This window comes from Oryx dammah, unplaced genomic scaffold, assembly GCF_014754425.2.
Source record: "Oryx dammah isolate SB20612 unplaced genomic scaffold, SCBI_Odam_1.1 HiC_scaffold_21, whole genome shotgun sequence".
NCBI classification, from domain to species: domain Eukaryota; kingdom Metazoa; phylum Chordata; class Mammalia; order Artiodactyla; family Bovidae; genus Oryx; species Oryx dammah.
Window position 1 is genome coordinate 61,501,116 of NW_024070205.1, and position 18,780 is coordinate 61,519,895.

Here is an 18,780-nt window from a genome sequence, read left to right on the forward strand (position 1 = left end):
TAAAAAGTCCCTTCTTTTTTCTGAGTAACTCATACATTGTTTATATACCCTGGTGGCTCAGTGGTAAAGAATCCACCTGTAATACAAGGAGATGCAGGTTGGATCCCTGAATCAGGAAGATCCCCTGGAAAAGGAAATGGCAACCCACTCCAGTGTTCTTGCCTGGGAAATCTCATGGACAGAAGAGCCTGGCAGGCTACAGTCCATGGGGTCACAAAGAGTCAGATGTGACTTAGTGACTAAACAACAGCAACAAGAATATGTGAGAGGATCTTGGAATACAAATCAGGTGGGTTGGTTTATTAGTTAGGTAAATAAGAGGTAGATAGGTGGCAGATAGATATAGATATTGTGTTAGCCAAAAGTTCATTCAAGTTTTTTCATAACATCTATGGAAAAATGCAAATGAACTTTTTTGCCAACCTGATAGGTAGCTAGATAGACAGACTAAGTAGGCAACTCTACCTCTGTTCTCCAGATATCTCATTTCTTAATGTTTTTATAGGTTCATTAAAAATAGAAGATCAGAGTATACTACTCACATTTCCCCATACAAGATCTCTGCTTTTTATCTACCATATAAAGATGGAGCTAAATCTTTGGGCCATTATTTCTCAGTAAAAATAAACCATAAGCACAATCTGTTAGTATTTTTATCCTGTACCTTAAGCTATACTTTAGTTGCTTTATCTCCTGTTTAGCTGGGCATAGACAAAATTCTACAGCGATTTTTAGCTAAAGGACTTTTTACCTTGAGAGAGAGAAAGAGAGAAAGAGAATCAGTGACAGCTTCTTTCTGCCTTTTCTTCTGGTAGTTTGGCATAAGAGATACTGCCTTGTGGTACAAGTCTTGAGAAATCCATAAAGCTTCATTAGCACAGCTTTCTTCACTGTAACTGCTTTCATTTTCAGAGGAGCTCATGTAAATAGGCTGCTCCTGCTTTGCATAAGCATGTTGATTTATATGAATGCTATTTTGATCTCAAATTGATTGAATACTAAAAAGAAAGACTAGGAAAAAAGCACCGTATTATGAAGGTCTCTTCTCAAAGACAAAAGACACTAGAGCCTACATTCATTCCCAGTTACTGATGGGGAATTCTGTAAGGCCCAGTTTTTTGTTTTTGTTTTTTTAATATTTCTAGAGAAATACAGTAAAATACATTACTGAGACTCAAGTGTTTTAAAATACCGTGGGTTAAATTATATTTTGGACCTAGAACTTCACCCCATAAAAACTCACGCAACACAGAAAGGCATGAGGTCTAGACCTAACTGCCAGCGTGAGCATTAAAAAGCCTTGATAGATTTGGTGCTCAGTAGTTAATCCGCCTGCCCATGCAGGAGACGCAGGTTTGATCCCTGGGTCAGGAAGATCCCCTGGAGGAGGGCATGGCAACACACTCTAGTATTCTTGCCTGGAAAAACTCATGGACAGAAGAGCCTGGTGGGCTATCGTCCATGGGGTCTTCAAGGGTTGGACACGACTGAGTGACTGAGCGCAAATTAATAGGCAGCTTGCTGAATTTTTATTTTGTCAAACCCAGTTGCACTTTCCTCCTTGTGTTCTTCTCCATCCTTTGTGGCCCCTACTAAAAATCCTGTATGCACGTAAATTACCAACCGAAGCCTTACACTTGGCAAAGAGTTTGATAGCGTGTTCACCTTGTTTTGCATCCCTTTCTCAAGAATATTTATTTTCTTTTCAAACTTTGTCACTTATTGTGTAACCAAAACTGCTTTCCTACCCTCCAGAAAGAAATTTTCAGTAAAAGAGGTTAGTCTGGAGCAGACTGAAGTCAGAGGCTCTTTCTCATCAGCCTTACAGTCTGACCTCCTCATCAGTTATTTCCTATAGCTACTCTCCCTGTTGTAAGACTGACCATGGCTGTTCCAGAGAGGGTGGTAAGAACAGCTGTTGTGTTCTGCCCTGGACCCTGGTTTCCATGGAACCTGGCTCTCGCATTGCTAAGACAGTTTTATGCTCCTTACTTCCCTGGGTCTATCAAAACAAACCTTCGTCATTCAAGGCAACCTGGGTATGCCTGTTTACCCTTGCAAGCTGAGATTTTACCTAATCCAGAATTGGAGGTAATTGTCTATAGACAAGTCATTTAATATTCATAATCCTGAGTATCTTATTTATTTGTATGAATGACATACGGAATCAAAAGCACAGCTTACTGGAAAGAGCAATAAAATTTCCTGGAGAGTAGAATTCTAGTTTCAGGTCTTGTGACTTCTGTCACCTTGAACAAGAGAGTCACATTTCAAAGGCTTGATTTCCTCATCTGTAAAAGGGGCCAATAATATACTCTCCAGCCACCTTACAAAGTTGTGTTTGTGAGGACCTAGTCAGTGAACATTTGTTAAAGTGTCTTGTACCATAAAATTTATACAAATATGAGTGATTATTATCCACATGATGGGAGCAATGGATCAGAGCACTGAAAAGAGCAGGCTCTACTTAGTAAGTAGGTTAGTTATCTCTTTTTAAAATGGGGCATGTATATTAATTATTTCTCAATAAAACCAGGGGTGAAAAACAGGGCTTCTGGCAATCCCGTCAGCAACAGCCTGGAGATTTGCTCTTGACCGTAATTCAAGAACAATTCAACATCAGAAAGATAACTTTTAGAGAAATCTGCCAAAAAAAAAAAAAAAAAAAGTACAGAAACATTGATAGGAGTTAGCCTAACTGCTGAAATCTCTCTGATATTCATTAAATTCTCTTAAAGATATTACTGCTGTGAAAGCAAAATAAAAATGAAACTAAACTCTCACTGCAAAGTATTCTCCTACAGTGTTTCCTAAATATCTTGCATTTGAACATTCCACATGCTCTTTTAACATCACACACCTAGAACACGTGTACTGTAGAATCAAGTTTTCAAGACTTGCCTTTAAAAGCTCAAAACAAATATATATAATTAAATACACATATATATATGTTATAAATAGATAATTATATATCATATGTATTATATGAATTATAATATTCATGTATGTGCATATATGTGTGTGTATACACAGACACACAAACAAAGACACCAAATGCAGAAAAATTTTCCTGAAGTTAGACTTGCCCAACATGAAAGCTTACTAAGTAAGACTCCTACTCTTAAACATGCAGACAGTCCGCTCGTATTGCCATTTAGATCTATCATCCTGATTGATCACTGTGTAGTTGGCTATTATTGGGCCTAATTTAACCCTATCCATTCACACATCCATCTACTCTGTCTATTGTACCTGACATTCTACAAATTACTTACTCATGCAAATAATGACCTAAGGCAACCTTTTAGGATATTCGTGTTTAATTATACAAATGGTGCTTGATAAATAAGATTATACCTCCTTCCATATGTTTATTCCCTCCTTGATGAAAGGAAAATTTAATTTTCATGCAGATTGAGTGAGGACAGGGTTTAAGAATTGCTGAGTTTTATGGAGTCTGCAGATCCATCCAGTTTGCAGAAGCTAACAAAAATCACTCCACGCCCCGCACAAGGATGAACAGCTTTTCATTAGGCTTAAATCAGCTGATTGCATTTGGAAACCCGAGGTTCTAATCAGCCCCTCTGTTGTTCACAGGGTCAAAGGCTAAAAAGAGGGAAGACCTGCCCTCCTTTGTGATTGTGAAGTTCCAAAATCACAGTGTCTCTCATTCTGTTGTGTTCAATTGCTCTGGTTGCCAGCTTCTTTGCAGCTTGAGGTTACCATGCTTTTGATGGGTCTTACTGATTTCTCTTTGGAGGTCTGGGCCGTGAATTCAGCAGGAAAAGCCCCCAGCAGCTGGACGCGGTGTAGAACTGGACCTGCCCCCCCAGAAGGTCTCAGGGCCCCCAAGTTCCACGTGGTTTCTGCCACCCAAGCAGTGGTCAACATCAGTGCCCCCCGGAAGCCCAACGGGATTGTCACTCTCTACAGATTGTTCTCCAGGAGCACCAGTGCGGCCCAGACAGTGGTGAGCAGCAGTATTCTGATTGGTTCACTTAAATAATCAAGCTTGGTGCCCTTGCTTTTTGTTAGCCTTGATCCTTCTTTCTTATCCATCTGTTCTCAGTTGCCCTGTGGTGACCTTAGTGACACAAAGATCCCACTGCAAAGAAATAGCATCAGGAAACATACAGAAGATATGTAAATGCTTGGGGTGAGGAGGGCTAAAGGTGGTATTCAAGACTGCACCGATCTTGCAAGAAGCATAAGACCTTAGAGATAATCAAGTTAATTGAATGAATTTAATTAGGATACACATGTCAGGCACTTAACATAGTAGTGGCTTGTAGTAAGGGGCCAAGAAACAGTCTTTGTCAGTGATGTAAATGTTAATATGAAAAGGGAAAAAAATAGAGCAAAGGAAAACCTCAGAATCCCCATTGGCATGAGCAAATCTCTAATAACACACTGAAAACTCAGTCTTTCGAGAAAGTTCTAGGTCTTTGGAAAAGACAACAGAATGGTTCAGCTCAGCCCTACTCCACTGTTCATGCAATAACACATTTGGGGCACATTGAGGAGATAAGACAGTCCTGTCATGAGAAATCACCTTTCACATTGGGTTTTAGCCCAGCCACTGGCTGAAAAGGACACTAGTAATCAACTAGTCTGGTTCCTGCATTATTTAAACCAAGAGACTACCATCCTAGAGATGAAGTCTCTTTTCTCTGCAGGACAGCTGGTCTCACTCTCACATTTCTCATGAATAAGTATAGATTATAATACTTTGTTCACACAAACCTCATAGAGAAATTGTGCACATCCCAGTATTACATGATAAATTATTTAGACTGATTGAGGGAACAATTTTGGCAAGTGTGGAGAAATCCTTTGAGGCCAGCATGCCAAGTATGGAAACACAATTTCAAAAGATCATTCACATGCAAGGAAGTCTCGTATTGAATGTTAAAGAAATATTAGCATATTTTCAACAAGGCTTCCGATTCAATAAATATAGATGATGTAAATACAATCAACCCATGATTATCCATGCTTATAAAATGATAATATTAATAAACTAAAATAATTTATATTTGGAGTGCCTTGTATACATTTTTCTAAATAACAGGTAGCTCTTCATAATTAAATGTTGCTTATGTTAATGTGAAAATGAGTTTCCAGTTTCGGAGCTCTTCTGTTCCAAAGAGCACTTATTAAAACCACAATAAGGTAAAAAACATTAGCTCCAGATAAACGAAAAAGTTTATAATGCAACAAAAGTAACTGAGGAAAAAAGTATATTTTGTATAGAACAACACCTTTAGAGAAACATATGGACTTTCAAACTCTTAAATATATATAAATATATTGAAAAAGCAAGAGAGTTTCAGAGAAGTATCTACTACTGCTTTATTGACTACGCCAAAGCCTTTGACCGTGTGGATCATAACAAACTGTGGAAAATTGTTGAAGAGACGGGAATACCAGATCACCTGACCTGCCTCCTGAGAAATCTATATGGAGGTCAAGAAGCAACAGTTAGAAGTGGACATGGAACAACAGACTGGTTCCAAATCAGGAAAGGAGTACATCAAGGCTATATATTGTCATCCTTCTTATTTAACTTCTATATAGAGTACATCATGCGAAATACCAGTTTAAATGAAGCACAAGCTGGAATTCAGATTGCAGGGAGAAATATCAATAACCTCAGGTATGCAGATGACACCACCCTTATGAGAGAAAGCAAAGAATTAAAAAGCCTCTTGATGAAGGTGAAAGAGGAGAGTGAAAAACTTGGCTTAATACTCAATATTCAAAAAACTAAGATCATGGCATCCAGTCCCAGCACTTCATGACAAATTGATGGGGAAACAATGGAAACAGTGGGAGACTTTATTTTGGGGGGCTCCAAAATCACTGCAGATGGTGACTGCAGCCATGAAATTAAAAGACATTTGCTCCTTGGAAGAAAAGCTATGATCAACCTAGACAGTGTATTAAAAAGCAGAGACATGACTTTGCCAACAAAGGTCCATCTAGTCAAAGCTATCATTTTTCTGCTAGTCGTGTATGGATGTAAGAGTTGGACCATTAAGAAAGCTGAGTGCCAAAAATTGATGCTTCTGAACTGTGGTGTTGGAGAAGACTCTTGAGAGTCCCTTGGACTCCAGGGAGATGCAACCAGTCAATCCTAAAGGAATACAGTCCTGAAAATTCATTGAAAGGACTGATGCTGAAGCTGAAACTCCAGTACTTTGGCCACCTTGAGCAAAGAACTGATTCATTGGAAAAGACCTTTATGCTGGGAAAGATAGAAGGCAGGAGGAGAAGGGGATGACAGGATGAGATGGTTGGAGGGCATCACTGACTCAATGAACATGAGTTTGAGTAAACTCTGGGAGTTGGTGATGGACAGAGAGGCCTGGCGTGCTGCAGTCCATGGTGTCACAGAAGAGTCGGACACAGCTAAACAACTGAACTGAACTGACTGATATATAAAATATATTTCAAGCTCATGATACTCAACTATAGAATTTGAGGGGAGTTTTGATACCCAAATTATTGATCCACACAAGTAACAATGGCAGAATATGAACCTTAGAAAATGTTGAGTTTGAAATATAATTCAAAGATAGATTTTTTTCAAAAAGACATCATTCTGAGGGTCACAGAACTTGGTCAGTATTTTGTGAGCTTTGTGCCATTTTCTAGTTTTATGGTAACAGACAACACTGTGCCTTGTGATTCCTATCCTGTGGCCTCAAACTTCTATCTAACTATTATCTCATTGCATTTTTTGGCATGTGTAAGCCATGCCTCTCCCCTGCATTGGTCATTCCTGAGGGTAAGTACTGTGCTGGATGCTAGGGTGCTCCCAGAGTAACTAGCGAGGCACTGTTTTCAGAGAATGTATGGTACATGATGAAAGTGAACCAACTGTCTGTGATTTGCGACCCGGCCTCATCTAGCCTTCTCTCTCCTTCTACAGCTGGCTGAAGGCCTGGCCACCCAGCAGACTCTTCACGGCCTGCAGCCCTTCACAACCTACTCCATTGGGGTGGAGGCCTGCACTTGCTTCAATTGTTGCAGCCAAGGGCCAACAGCAGAGCTGAGAACGCCTCCTGCTCCACCCGCAGGATTGTCCCCTCCGCAAATCCAGATGCTGGCCTCAAGGACAGCCTCCTTCCAGTGGAGTCCGCCACTGTTCCCCAACGGTGTTATTCAAAGGTACTGTGGGAGAGCCAAAGGGAGAAATAAACCAAAATAAAACATGTACGCGGACCTTTAGCTTCCCAACCTTCCCCAGGAAGACATGCTGATTGAACAGGTACCTATAGCAAAATGGGCTTCCCACGTGGCTCAGACAGTGAAGAAGCTGTCTGCAATGCAGGAGACCTGAGTTCGACCCCTGGCTTGGGAAGATCCCCTGAAGAAGGAAATGGCAACCCACTCCGGTATTCTTGCCTAGAGAATTCAACGGACAGGGGAACCTGGTGGGCTACAGTCCTTGAAGTTGCAAAGAGTTGGACACGACTGAGCAACTAACACTTCATTTCACTTTATAGCAAAATAGACAAATAAATCGATGTGTGGTGAAATTCCTTACAAAGTATTTCAATCATAAAATCAGCTAAGGATAGAAAGGTGAACATCAAAAATAAGAAACACAAGCCAGGGACTTTCCTAGCAGTCCAGTGGCTATGGGAACATACCTCCGCTGCAGGAGGCACAAGTTTAATCCCTGGTCCTTTGTGGCTTGCTGTGTGCTGCCAAAACAATGAAAGAAAGTTGAGGAAATGTGTTCCCCTTCATTGAAAGAATGTGCTCCACCTCACAGTTCCCTGGAATTTTTTACTCTGCAGGGCTCAGCTAGAACATAAGGAACTTCAGTGGCTGAATCAGAATTCCTTTGATGTAATTTAAAGTGTTGTAATGAACCACTGTTTGAAAGAGCAAAGATATATATTTCACTCAAAATAATCTGTAGAGAGAAGAGATATTCTTTCTTTCCGACAGAAGTTTTATCACTGTCCTCCAAAAAGAGAAATATCTTATCTGTACCAACAAGGATTCCTGACTGCTGGGTGAACAGCAACATGTGTATACATGGGACTTCTCTTATCATTTCTCTGGTTCCATCTGCTGCCCACTTCCAACAGCGTTAAATAAAGTGTTTCTGAAAACAGCCGTCTCCCACAAGTGGGAGTTTTAAAGTGCTGGTGGTTCGGTGAAAGCAAAATGGCTTCTTACTAAACATTATCAGGTTTAAAAGAGAGTTAGACTAATTCCACTGACTGTTTCCTCTTTATGTGTCCCTTCTCCTTGCAGCTATGAGCTCCAAGTCTACAAGGCATGCCCTCCGGATTCAGTGACCCCCTGTACTCCCAGCCAAACCGAGACCAAGTACAGGGGGCCAGGGCAGAGAGCCAGCCTCGAGGGTCTCCAGCCCTACACCACCTACAAGCTGAGGGTGGTGGCCCACAACGAGGTGGGCAGCACGGCCACTGAATGGGTCAGCTTCATCACCCAAAAAGAATGTGAGTAGAAGTGGCTGCTACTATGTGCCAGAGAGGCAGCAGGGCAGCCAGAGGGGAGGCTTGTCCTGAAGGGAGGGGAAAACAGTTCGCTAAAGGGATTGAGTGTTCAGTTCCAGTGAACGCTACTGAGACATCCATGAAGACAACTATCGGGAGGAAATGCCCATTGGATTAAATAACATGGAGATCAAGAGAGAATTTAGGGAGGACTTCCCTGGTGGTCCAATGGCTAGGACTCCATGATCCCAAAGAGGGGCCCCAAATTTGATCCCTGGTCAGGGAACTAGATCCCGCATGCCGTAACCAAAGATCCTGACTGCCACAACTAAGACCCAATGCAGCCAAATAATTTAAAAAAAAAAAAAAAGAATTTAGGAAGATTTGTCATGTGGCAATGGGATTAAAACCAATTTAGAGAAAGTGAATATATGGGTAAGATGAAAATAGACAGTGAAGATGACTTTTTTGTAATTTTTAAAAATTTTAATGAACCAGTTTGGTGATTTTATTTATTTAATTTTGACTGTACCGGGTCTTCATTGTTCCATGGGCTTTTCTCTAGTCGCAGTGAGCAGGGGGCGCTGTATGGTTGTGGTGCACAGGCTTCTCACTGCAGTGGCTTCTCTCGTTTCAGTGCACAGGCTCTAGGCATGCAGGCATCAGCAACTGCAGCATGAGGGCGCAGAGCACAGGCTCAGCAGCTGTGGTGCACGGCTTAGTTGCTCCACGGCATGTGGGATCTTCCTGGATCAGAGCTCGAACCCATGAGTCCTGCATTGGCAGGTGGATTCTTTACCACGGAGCCACCAGGGAAGCCTTCTATATTTGCTTTTAGATAACTTTTTGGAAAAGTTTGTCACTCCTTTTCCTTACAAATGACATAATCGCTCACATTGCCAGTAAGCACTGAAATCTGGCCCTTCCAGGAAGAACACAAGGGCTCCTGAGTGCAGAAAAGGGCAATTAACTAATCATTGTGTCCTTATATTTCTATAAAATAACTCCTTTACAGAATTGATAAGGTTTATATGTCTACTTTTTAAAACTGGCAAATACAAGAAGTATTAAGAAGTACTTAGAACCAGCTATGTAGTTTGTGGGGTTCACTGGAAAATAAAAATATGGGGTCCCTTGTTCAGAAATCATTAAGAACTTCAAGACAATGACAGCAGAGCATCAGACTAAGTCTATAATTCTTCTACATGAGGGACCCTGGGCAGCTACACGGGTTACCCACCCATGAAGCCAGTCTTGCTTATTATCCCACTATACCCAGAGGCAACCACCATTAATATGTTGGCATAATTTATTCCTTTAATCCCTTTTTATGCAACTTTTATTGCGTGGTTGAGATCATACTCTAATGAAAATTTAATATCTGATTTTTATACTTGATATTATTTTATTTGCATTTTCCATGGCATTAAAAACTCTTAGCCACCAAGGTTAATGGCTGTATAATATTCCATTGTGTGAATTAGTTGAGCCATTCCAGTTGTCTCTAATATTTTCCTTTTATAAATGTAGTGAGAAACGAACAAATCTTTGTGTGCATGTTTGATTATATTCTTAAATGGAATTTAGCTTCAGCAAATGGAACTTACTACATCAGGTATTTTAAGTATTTTAAGTTTTTGAACACTTATTGCAAATTTGCTTTCCAGAAACATTGTAACAGATTATAATCTCATTTGACACTGACATTTTTAAAAATGAGAGATACACATTCATGAAAATTCAGTGCCTCATACAAAGACCTTAATGTGCCTGAGCAACAATATAGCAGGATGTTAGCAAAAGGTCATTTTTAAAGAGCTTGCTTATTGCTGGCACTGTTCAAGCATTTGACAAATAGTCCTTACCGCAGACCTATGTATGAAGTTAAGTCCTATTATTAACCAGATTTACAGATGAGAAAGCTGAGGCAGGGCTACGGACTGGGCACTACAGTTCCAGGATGCTGTTCACGTCAGTTAGAATCTGAACTGAGGCTCCTGGGGCTCTGTGAGGACCTAAAGCTAGTGCTTCGGTCCTTCCATCTTCCACACTTAGAAAGTGGAAGTGTTTCTCTTAAGTTCAGGATCACTCAGCTCAGCAGCAGCCTCGGTACTGCTGTGTTAACCTGATCAACTAGCCCCCTACCATTTGTAATAGAGATTTCAGACCTTCTCCACCCTCCTCCAACCCCTCACTGCTCCTCACCCCGTTCCCACTGCCCTCACCATCCTCACCCACCTCACCGCCTGCAGAACTCCTTCCTCATAATTCACCAGGAAAGGAAAAGTCATTGATTAGTAATTGGCTTCCTTCCCGCCCCAGACAGCCACATGCCCTACATCTCCATGATCCCCTTCAGGGACACGGCAGGAAGGGGTGGTCCTTCCATCTGAAACAGACCCTCCTCTTGTGTTTTAATCAACACTTCCATCACTACTGATCACCGTTTTTCTATCCCTAATCTTCAGTACATCACTGTTGGTTTTACCCTTCTAATTTCAAAGCAAACAGACTCTATTTCCCTTTTGATTCCTGGCCAAGATCCTTGCCCCAGGGCACAACTCTTCTAAAGAATGGTCTTCAAGTGCTTTCCCATTTTCTTTCTTCCCACATTTTATTTAGCTTCCTCCCAACTGATTTCTACTTCGTCCATGCATGAAAATCTCTTCCTAAATTTGCCTGTGACCTCCACACTGATAATCCATTGGGCATTTTTCACCATTGACTTCTTGGGAACATTCAGTGAGATTGAACCCTCAGTTCAGTTCAGTTCAGTCGCTCAGTCATGTCCGACTCTTTGCAACGCCAGACCTCCCTGTCCATCACCAACTCCCATCCTTGGTTAAAAAGTGGTTCTCCATACTTTGCATGGCAAGTTGCTCCCAGTTTTCCTCCTGCCTCTTTGGGTGTTCAATTTTATTTCTTTTATTTTTTTCGTATTTATTTATTTGGCTGTATCAGGTCCTAGTTGTGGCAGTCAAGATCATCAGTGTGTCACGTGGGATCTTCCGTTGACGGCCACAGGCTCTCTAGTTGTGGTGCATGGGCTCTGTGCAGGTTTAGATTCTCTGCAGCATGTGGGATCTTAGTTCCCTGACCAGGAATTGAACCCATATCCCCTATATTGCAAGGCAGATTCAGTGGTAAAAAATCCACCTGCCAATGCAGGAGACATAGGAAAAGTGGGTTGGATCCCCTGGGTCAGGAAGATCCCCTGGAGGAGGAAATGGCAATAATGGCACTCCAGTATTCTGGCCTGAAAAATTCCCTGGACAGAGGAACCTGGTGGTCTGCAGGCCATGGGGTCACAAAGAGTCGGACACAGCTGAGTCACTGAGCACACACGTACCTTCTGAACCTCTGGATCACCAGAGAAGCCCCTGTTCCATTCTAGTCAACTCTGTTGGTTGATCTTCCCCCAGTCAAGTTCTTTAAGCTTCAACCCCAAACTTTCTCTGCCCACACTTTTCCCTTCCTCCCCCTTCCCTCTTTTTTCCTTCTTCTTCTCCTGTCCCACCTCTTCCCTCTTCGGGGGAGTTCATCTCTTCAAAGGCTTCCATTGCAAAGGCTGACTCCCAAATGGTCACTTTCTCCCCGAGCCCTTGGCTTGAAACCCAGAACCCCATACCCAGCTTCCACACCTCTCTTTGAGCTTCTCATAGTCAGCTTGAGTTTGGAAGACTGCCTGACAGAGCTTATATCTTCTCCCTTAATTCTGTGCCTCCTTTAGCCTCATTCTCTCCATTTTATCTCTAGCACTAGACAGAGTGTCTTAGATACCCAGAATGTGTTGTTTATGGAGTGAGTGAAGGCATCAGAACTTCCTTGACACTGGAGAAGTGGCTAAAGGTTGCATTAGTACTGAAGGAGAAAGGGTTCTCTTAATCTGCTCACTGGATCCACAGACATGGAAAAACACGACAAATGACTGGCTGTCATGTGGGTTTAAATACTAGGGCAGAAAGTGAAGAGGAACTAAAAAGCCTCTTGATGAAAGTGAAAGAGGAGAGTGAAAAAGTTGGCTTAAAGCTCAACATTCAGAAAACGAAGATCATGGCATCCGGTCCCATCACTTCATGGGAAATAGATGGGGAAACAGTGGAAACAGTGTCCTTCTTTATTTTTTCGGGCTCCAAAATCACTGCAGATGGTGATTGCAGCCATGAAATTAAAAGATGCTTACTCCTTGGAATAAAAGTTATGACCAACCTAGATAGTATATTCAAAAGCAGAGACATTACTTTGCTGACTAAGGTCCTTCTAGTCAAGGCTATGGTTTTTCCTGTGGTCATGTATGGATGTAAGAGTTGGACTGTGAAGAAGGCTGAGCGCCAAAGAATTGATGCTTTTGAACTGTGGTGTTGGAGAAGAGTCTTGAGAGTCCCTTGGACTGCAAGGAGATCAGCCCTGGGATTTCTTTGGAAGGAATGATGCTAAAGCTGAAACTCCAGTACTTTGGCCACCTCTTGTGAAGAGTTGACTCATTGGAAAAGACTCTGATGCTGGGAGGGATTGGAGGCAGGAGGAAAAGGGGACAACCGAGGATGAGATGGCTGGATGGCATCCCTGACTCAATGGACGTGAGTCTGGGCGAACTCTGGGAGTTGGTGGTGGACAGGAAGGCCTGGCGTGCTGCGATTCATGGAGTCGCAAAGAGTCGGACACAACTGAGCAACTGAACTGCAATGAACTGATATTCCTTTTAACTCATTATACAAACTAGCAGAGAGAAAATGTGGATCAGAGAACACAAACCACAAGATGCTTTGAAGATAGCATTTGCAGTTTTATATAAATGTAATCACATGTACATGATTTTAGAAAAGGCAGAGGAACCAGAGATCAAATTGCCAATATCCGCTGGATCATCGAAAAAGCAAGAGAGTTCCAGAAAAACATCTATTTCTGCTTTATTGACTATGCCTTTGACTGTGTGGATCACAATAAACTGTGGAAAATTCTGAAAGAGATGGAAATACCAGACCATCTAACCTGCCTCTTGAGAAAACTGTATGCAGGTCAGGACACAACAGTTAACACTGGACATGGAACAACAGACTGGTTCCAAATAGGAAAAGGAGTCCGTCAAGGCTGTATATTGTCACCCTGCTTATTTAACTTCTATGCAGAGTACATCATGAGAACCGCTGGGCTGGAAGAAGCACAAGCTGGAATCAAGATTGCTGGGAGAAATCTCAATAACCTCAGATATGCAGATGACACCACCCTTATGGCAGAAAGTGAAGAGGAACTAAAAAGCCTCTTGATGAAAGTGAAAGAGGAGAGTAAAAACAGTTGGCTTAAAGTTCAACATTTAGAAAACTAAGATCATGGCATCTGGTCCCATCACTTCATAGCAAATAGATGGGGAAACAGTAGAAACAGTGGCTGACTTTATTTTTCTGGGCTCCAAAATCACTACATGGTGATTGCAGCCATGAAATTAAAAGTCACTTCCTCCTTGGAAGGAAAGTTGTGACCAACCTAGACAGCATATTAAAAAGCAGAGACATTACTTTGCCAACAAAGGTCCGTTGGCTTCGGTGAACTCCAGGAGTTGGTGATGGACAGGGAGGCCTGGTGTGCTGCGGTTCATGGAGTCGCAAAGAGTCGGACACGACTGAGCAACTGAACTGAACTGAATCACATGTACACTCAGTAAAGCTCTGGAAAAGCATTAGCAACATATTCTGCCCTCTCTTCCTAAATTACACCTTCAGTGCGAGAGCAGAGGTGAGGTACAAATGTTTAACAGCTGGCCTTCTTGAGAAAAAAGTGTCATGACTTGAAGGACTTGCCAATTTCCACAGTGTAAATACTCCCACTTGACTGATTTTAAGTTGCCAGTGTGACCACACTGAACAGAGTTGGGAAGAGACCGTGTACTGTTATATAATATTTCCACCCTCCAGAGACACTAGATGTAAACAGCCTGAAGAGCACAAATATTAAAATGCAAAGTTTTAATATTACCTTAGTTTTAATATATTTAGGTTTACATGATTTAATTTTTAATAGTGACTGGGTTCAATAACCAACTCACAAAACTCCTGAAATATTTAACAATCAGGATGAACCAAATCAGAACTGGAGTGCCCCCATAAAGTGAATTAGTAAATCATGCTGCTTTAAATAAATGTACATTGATTACAACAAAATAACATAGCCTTTGGAGTTAAGCAAGGCTGGGTGCAGATCCTTGGTCCCCTACCAGCTGTTGACCTTTGCAAGTTATTTAATATCTCTGAAACTTAGTCCCTTCCCCTGAAAAATTAGGAGCTAATTCTTACAAGGTTGTTTTACGGCGTAACTGGAAAAAGTACATCGAGTACTCTATTGTACGTGCATTGTACTACTTTATGGAAATAGTAGTTATCATTTTCTCAATCTCCAAATCCATTATTCCTGATTATTTTGATAGTTTGATCACACTGTTTTTTTCTTCAGGAAGATCTCCACATCCTACAAGGCAGATAAAGCCCCTATCTTTCTATTTTCGTACTATTTACAAGCCTTCCCTTTATCTATACTGTTACAATGTAGGGGAGAAGTGGAAATCTACAGAAATTAAATGAAAGAGTGAGACCACAACAAACACAATAGTATGTTTCATTGTGATATTAGGGCTCAATTTGGCCTCAATTAGGCCAAATGAGCCTTTCATTTCATTTTCAAATGAAAAATGAATACATTTTTCAACAGTATTGAAAAATGACTTGATACTTCTTACTTCAGTATTTGCAGAAACATTTTCCTCTGTTTATGGAAGCATCTTCCTCTCATCTTATTTTGAAAAATGAGAACCAAATTTGTCTTCCTAGTTTAATCTATGATCACAATAGCTAATGATTTCTTATTTTGTTATATTTCCCCACATCAGCAACACATGGATTTGATTTTAAAAGAAAAAAGGATACCCAATTTATTTCTTCCACTCACTCTTTTCCTAAAAGCCAATTTCATATATAGCTGGATCTCAGTGTTGTTACAAATGTATTGATTATTTTGGAGCAAATGAGATCTCATGAAATAAATCTCTTCTGACTTGACAAGATGATATGGTAGCCCTTCATTTGTTGCTACCAAAATGATTCATTTAGAAGATGAGCCTCCGTTTAGGCTTGTTCTTCCTTTATTTTAGTAAGGAGCTGAAAAATGCTAAAGGGAGTGTTCCTGCTAAATGCATACAAAGTCACTTCTCTATCTGATATAATACTTACGAGACTGCACTTGATTATGTACTAATGTACTGTGCTATTGATTGATTAGTCAAGGCAATGAATTATTATTCTCGAATTGCTACTTGCAAGGCTTTTTAACTATCTTAGAAAACAAACTAACGGTTCAAGAAAAAGCTTTAAAAATAAATGGGTGCCAAAAGAACATAATTCACCATCTAAGCAGTTTGGTTGGGAGAAAAAAATATATATTAACTTCATCTAGTCCTTGGGGCTTTGTAGCAATAAATATTGATTTGATATGAAAAATAGCTATCTGCTGGAGTTAATAGTGTTAAGGATACTTTACCTGTTAAAAGAAGGAAAATGTAACAAAATGTGAGCTCGGGGCTCTGCTGATGAGCAGAACCACTGTATGTTAATAGTTGTATTGCATAAAACACCATTCTTCATTGATCTTGCGTTTTTTTTTGGAAACCAGGTGCAACATTGCTGAGAAAGCATTTCACACATGTTCCAGTGATTTTCTTTTCACCCGCCTTCCCACCCCCGCCCCCCGCCCCCACCCAGTGCCAGGTTTTTCCTTTAAGCTATAAGGTAAATTGGAAGGGTTCTAGCAAGGGCAAAATTTAAAATGTGTGCCCATATTTGAAAATGAAAAGCATGCACGCACACACACACCACAGTATTTTTAGAACTTAGAACCTACTGTTAGCTGTTGTTAGAACTTAGCACCTTCTGCCAGCTGTTTTCAGAACTGACATCCCTCTCGCACAGTGCCTCAGTACCGCGCCCTGTTCTCAGTGGACAGCAACCTGTCCGTGGTGTGTGTGAACTGGAGCAACTCCTTCCTGCTGAATGGGCGGCTGAAGGAGTTCGTCCTGACCGACGGAGGACAGCGCCTCTACAGGGGCCTCGACACCACTCTCTATATCCCGAGGACAGCGGACAAAAGTGAGTCTCCTGCCCCCAGTTCTCGGTGCGTAAGGAGCTGGGTTTCCCAGCTTTCCAAGATGCTCGATCTGAAAAGGTGACCCGCAGACGTTCAGCATTAACACGTCCTGGGTTAAGTGACCACTTACGGAAAAATGACTGCTCTGTGTTGACCTGCCTGGCGCACTGCGTTCGTGATGCAGTCCTCGGAGCACTGCTTCCACTGACCTGAGGGTCCCCAGGAACAAGACAGGGGGGCAGGTTGTGTGTGCCAGAGAAATAGCACTCACTAGCCACGTAGTTGTTGTTCAGTTGCTAAGTCATGTCCGACTCTGGACACCATGGACTGCAGCACGCCAGGCTTCCCTGACCTTCACTATGTCCCAGAGTTTGCTCAAACTCACGTCTTCTTGAATCACTGATGCCATGAGCGATGCCTGAAATAATACACTTTTAGGCACTTTGGAGTTTCTCTTGAAGCACCCCCAGCACAGTTAGGCCATGCCCATCACCAGATATTAAGGACCCTGAATAAGGGCTTTTCTTAACCAACCTCCGTATCTGTTCTTGAAATAACAACCCTCTTCCTTCTAACACTGAATTCTTTCACCCTGTTTAATTACATGTGCTGCTTCTGTTTGCTATGTTTTTAACTTGAAATGAGAAAATGCTTTATAAGATACTATTTTCTGAGGATCAACATGGCCATAGGACCAATAGAGGAGAGGTCATTTTGAACAATCTGGGTTTATACAATGAATTAATTAGTGGTTTTTTTTTTTGGGGGGGGGCGTTGTTTTTAGTTTCCTTGAAAATATGTACTATTTATTTTGACTAAAAGGTGCAGGTAAACAATGAGCTCCAGTATTGCATTCATAGCACTTGAAACTAATCAATAACATTTTTACAACAATCCAGCTACACATTTTTGTGGTCACAGTTCTTGGTCACCTGGGCAGCTTGTTGTGATGCGGAGATAGCCCACGGTTAGGAGATTCATGTCCTACCCATGGCCGGGCCTTTAACCATCTGTGTGACCTTACAAGACTCACTTCCCATGGGGTCCTGAGTACTGGAAGAAGTATTTAGGCCATTTGATTTCCAGGATCCCTTTTGAGCTCTCCTGCTTAGTAAGAAACTATGGGTCCCCTAGTGAAGGAACACCTGTGAGGTTTAAAGAAACAGGTTCAGATCATATGCAGAACAAGATACACCGTATATATTGGGTTGGCCCAAAAGTTTGTTTGCATTTTTCCATAATAGCTTATGGAAAAAGCCAAATGAACTTCTGGGCCAACCCAATATTATCCTTTACTCCTCTGATGATTCTTTTCCTTTGCTAGATAACCTCTGAACTTCTTTAGTTCTGTTACTTATACATATGCTATAACTACAATAATAATAGCTGGCTTTCTTGATAGTTTTTAACTTTGAAATTAAAGTTTACATAGTAGATAAAACCTCAAAACTTGCTGTGGAGTCCTGTTTTTAGACTATTTCATGTTCTAATACATTGCTTTTCTGAAACTGTGCCCACTATTTGTTGATGTTGAATAACTAAGTCATCTACCTCTTGTTTAGCTTTCTTTTTCCAGGTCATCTGCACTACGGAAGAAGGAAGTGCTAAGACGCCTTTGATCCAATATGATACCTCCACTGGATTTGGTAAATATTTAACTCAAATTATATTTAGTGTAGCATTTACTCATTTTCCTAAAGAAACATGTATGGTTTTTTGTACATACTTGTTTCTTTATGCATATATATATGTGTGTGTGTGTCTATATATAAGTATATACACATCTTAGCATAGACTATATGGAAGAAATTGTGTTAAGTGTTGTAAGAATTTGTTTTTAAATCCTCATGAAACTTACATTAGGCAAGGGGTTAGGATATGCTCTTAAAATGCCAAATCATTGAATTGTAGATGCAGAGATATATGACAAAACTTCTCTCCTAATCAAAAATTCTGTCAATAAAGAGCCCTATGAATTTGTTTACCATAAAAAAGTGAATTTTAGAGGAAGTCAGAGGAAAGAGAAAATATTCTAATACCAATTTGTGTTGATCATAACAAAAATATTCCAGATTCAGAGACTAAAATAATGAATTTGGGAAATTTCTGTCTTGTATCCTCTGTAAAAGATTGTGATTGACTGTTAATACCAAGTAATTTAGTGGAAGTG

At 40.9% G+C, this 18,780-nt stretch overlaps 1 protein-coding gene across 1 annotated transcript in view; it reads left to right on the plus strand.

Annotated features, from left to right (window-relative positions):
• The window catches only part of USH2A (usherin), a 922,740-nt gene that overhangs the window by 866,075 nt on the left and 37,885 nt on the right, over positions 1-18,780 (plus strand). Inside the window, exons 64-68 of the mRNA XM_040262869.1 lie at positions 3,761-3,970; positions 6,935-7,173; positions 8,275-8,483; positions 16,436-16,612; positions 18,173-18,256. Coding sequence (XP_040118803.1) covers positions 3,761-3,970; positions 6,935-7,173; positions 8,275-8,483; positions 16,436-16,612; positions 18,173-18,256 — 919 coding nt within the window. The remainder of the gene's footprint in view (positions 1-3,760; positions 3,971-6,934; positions 7,174-8,274; positions 8,484-16,435; positions 16,613-18,172; positions 18,257-18,780) is intronic.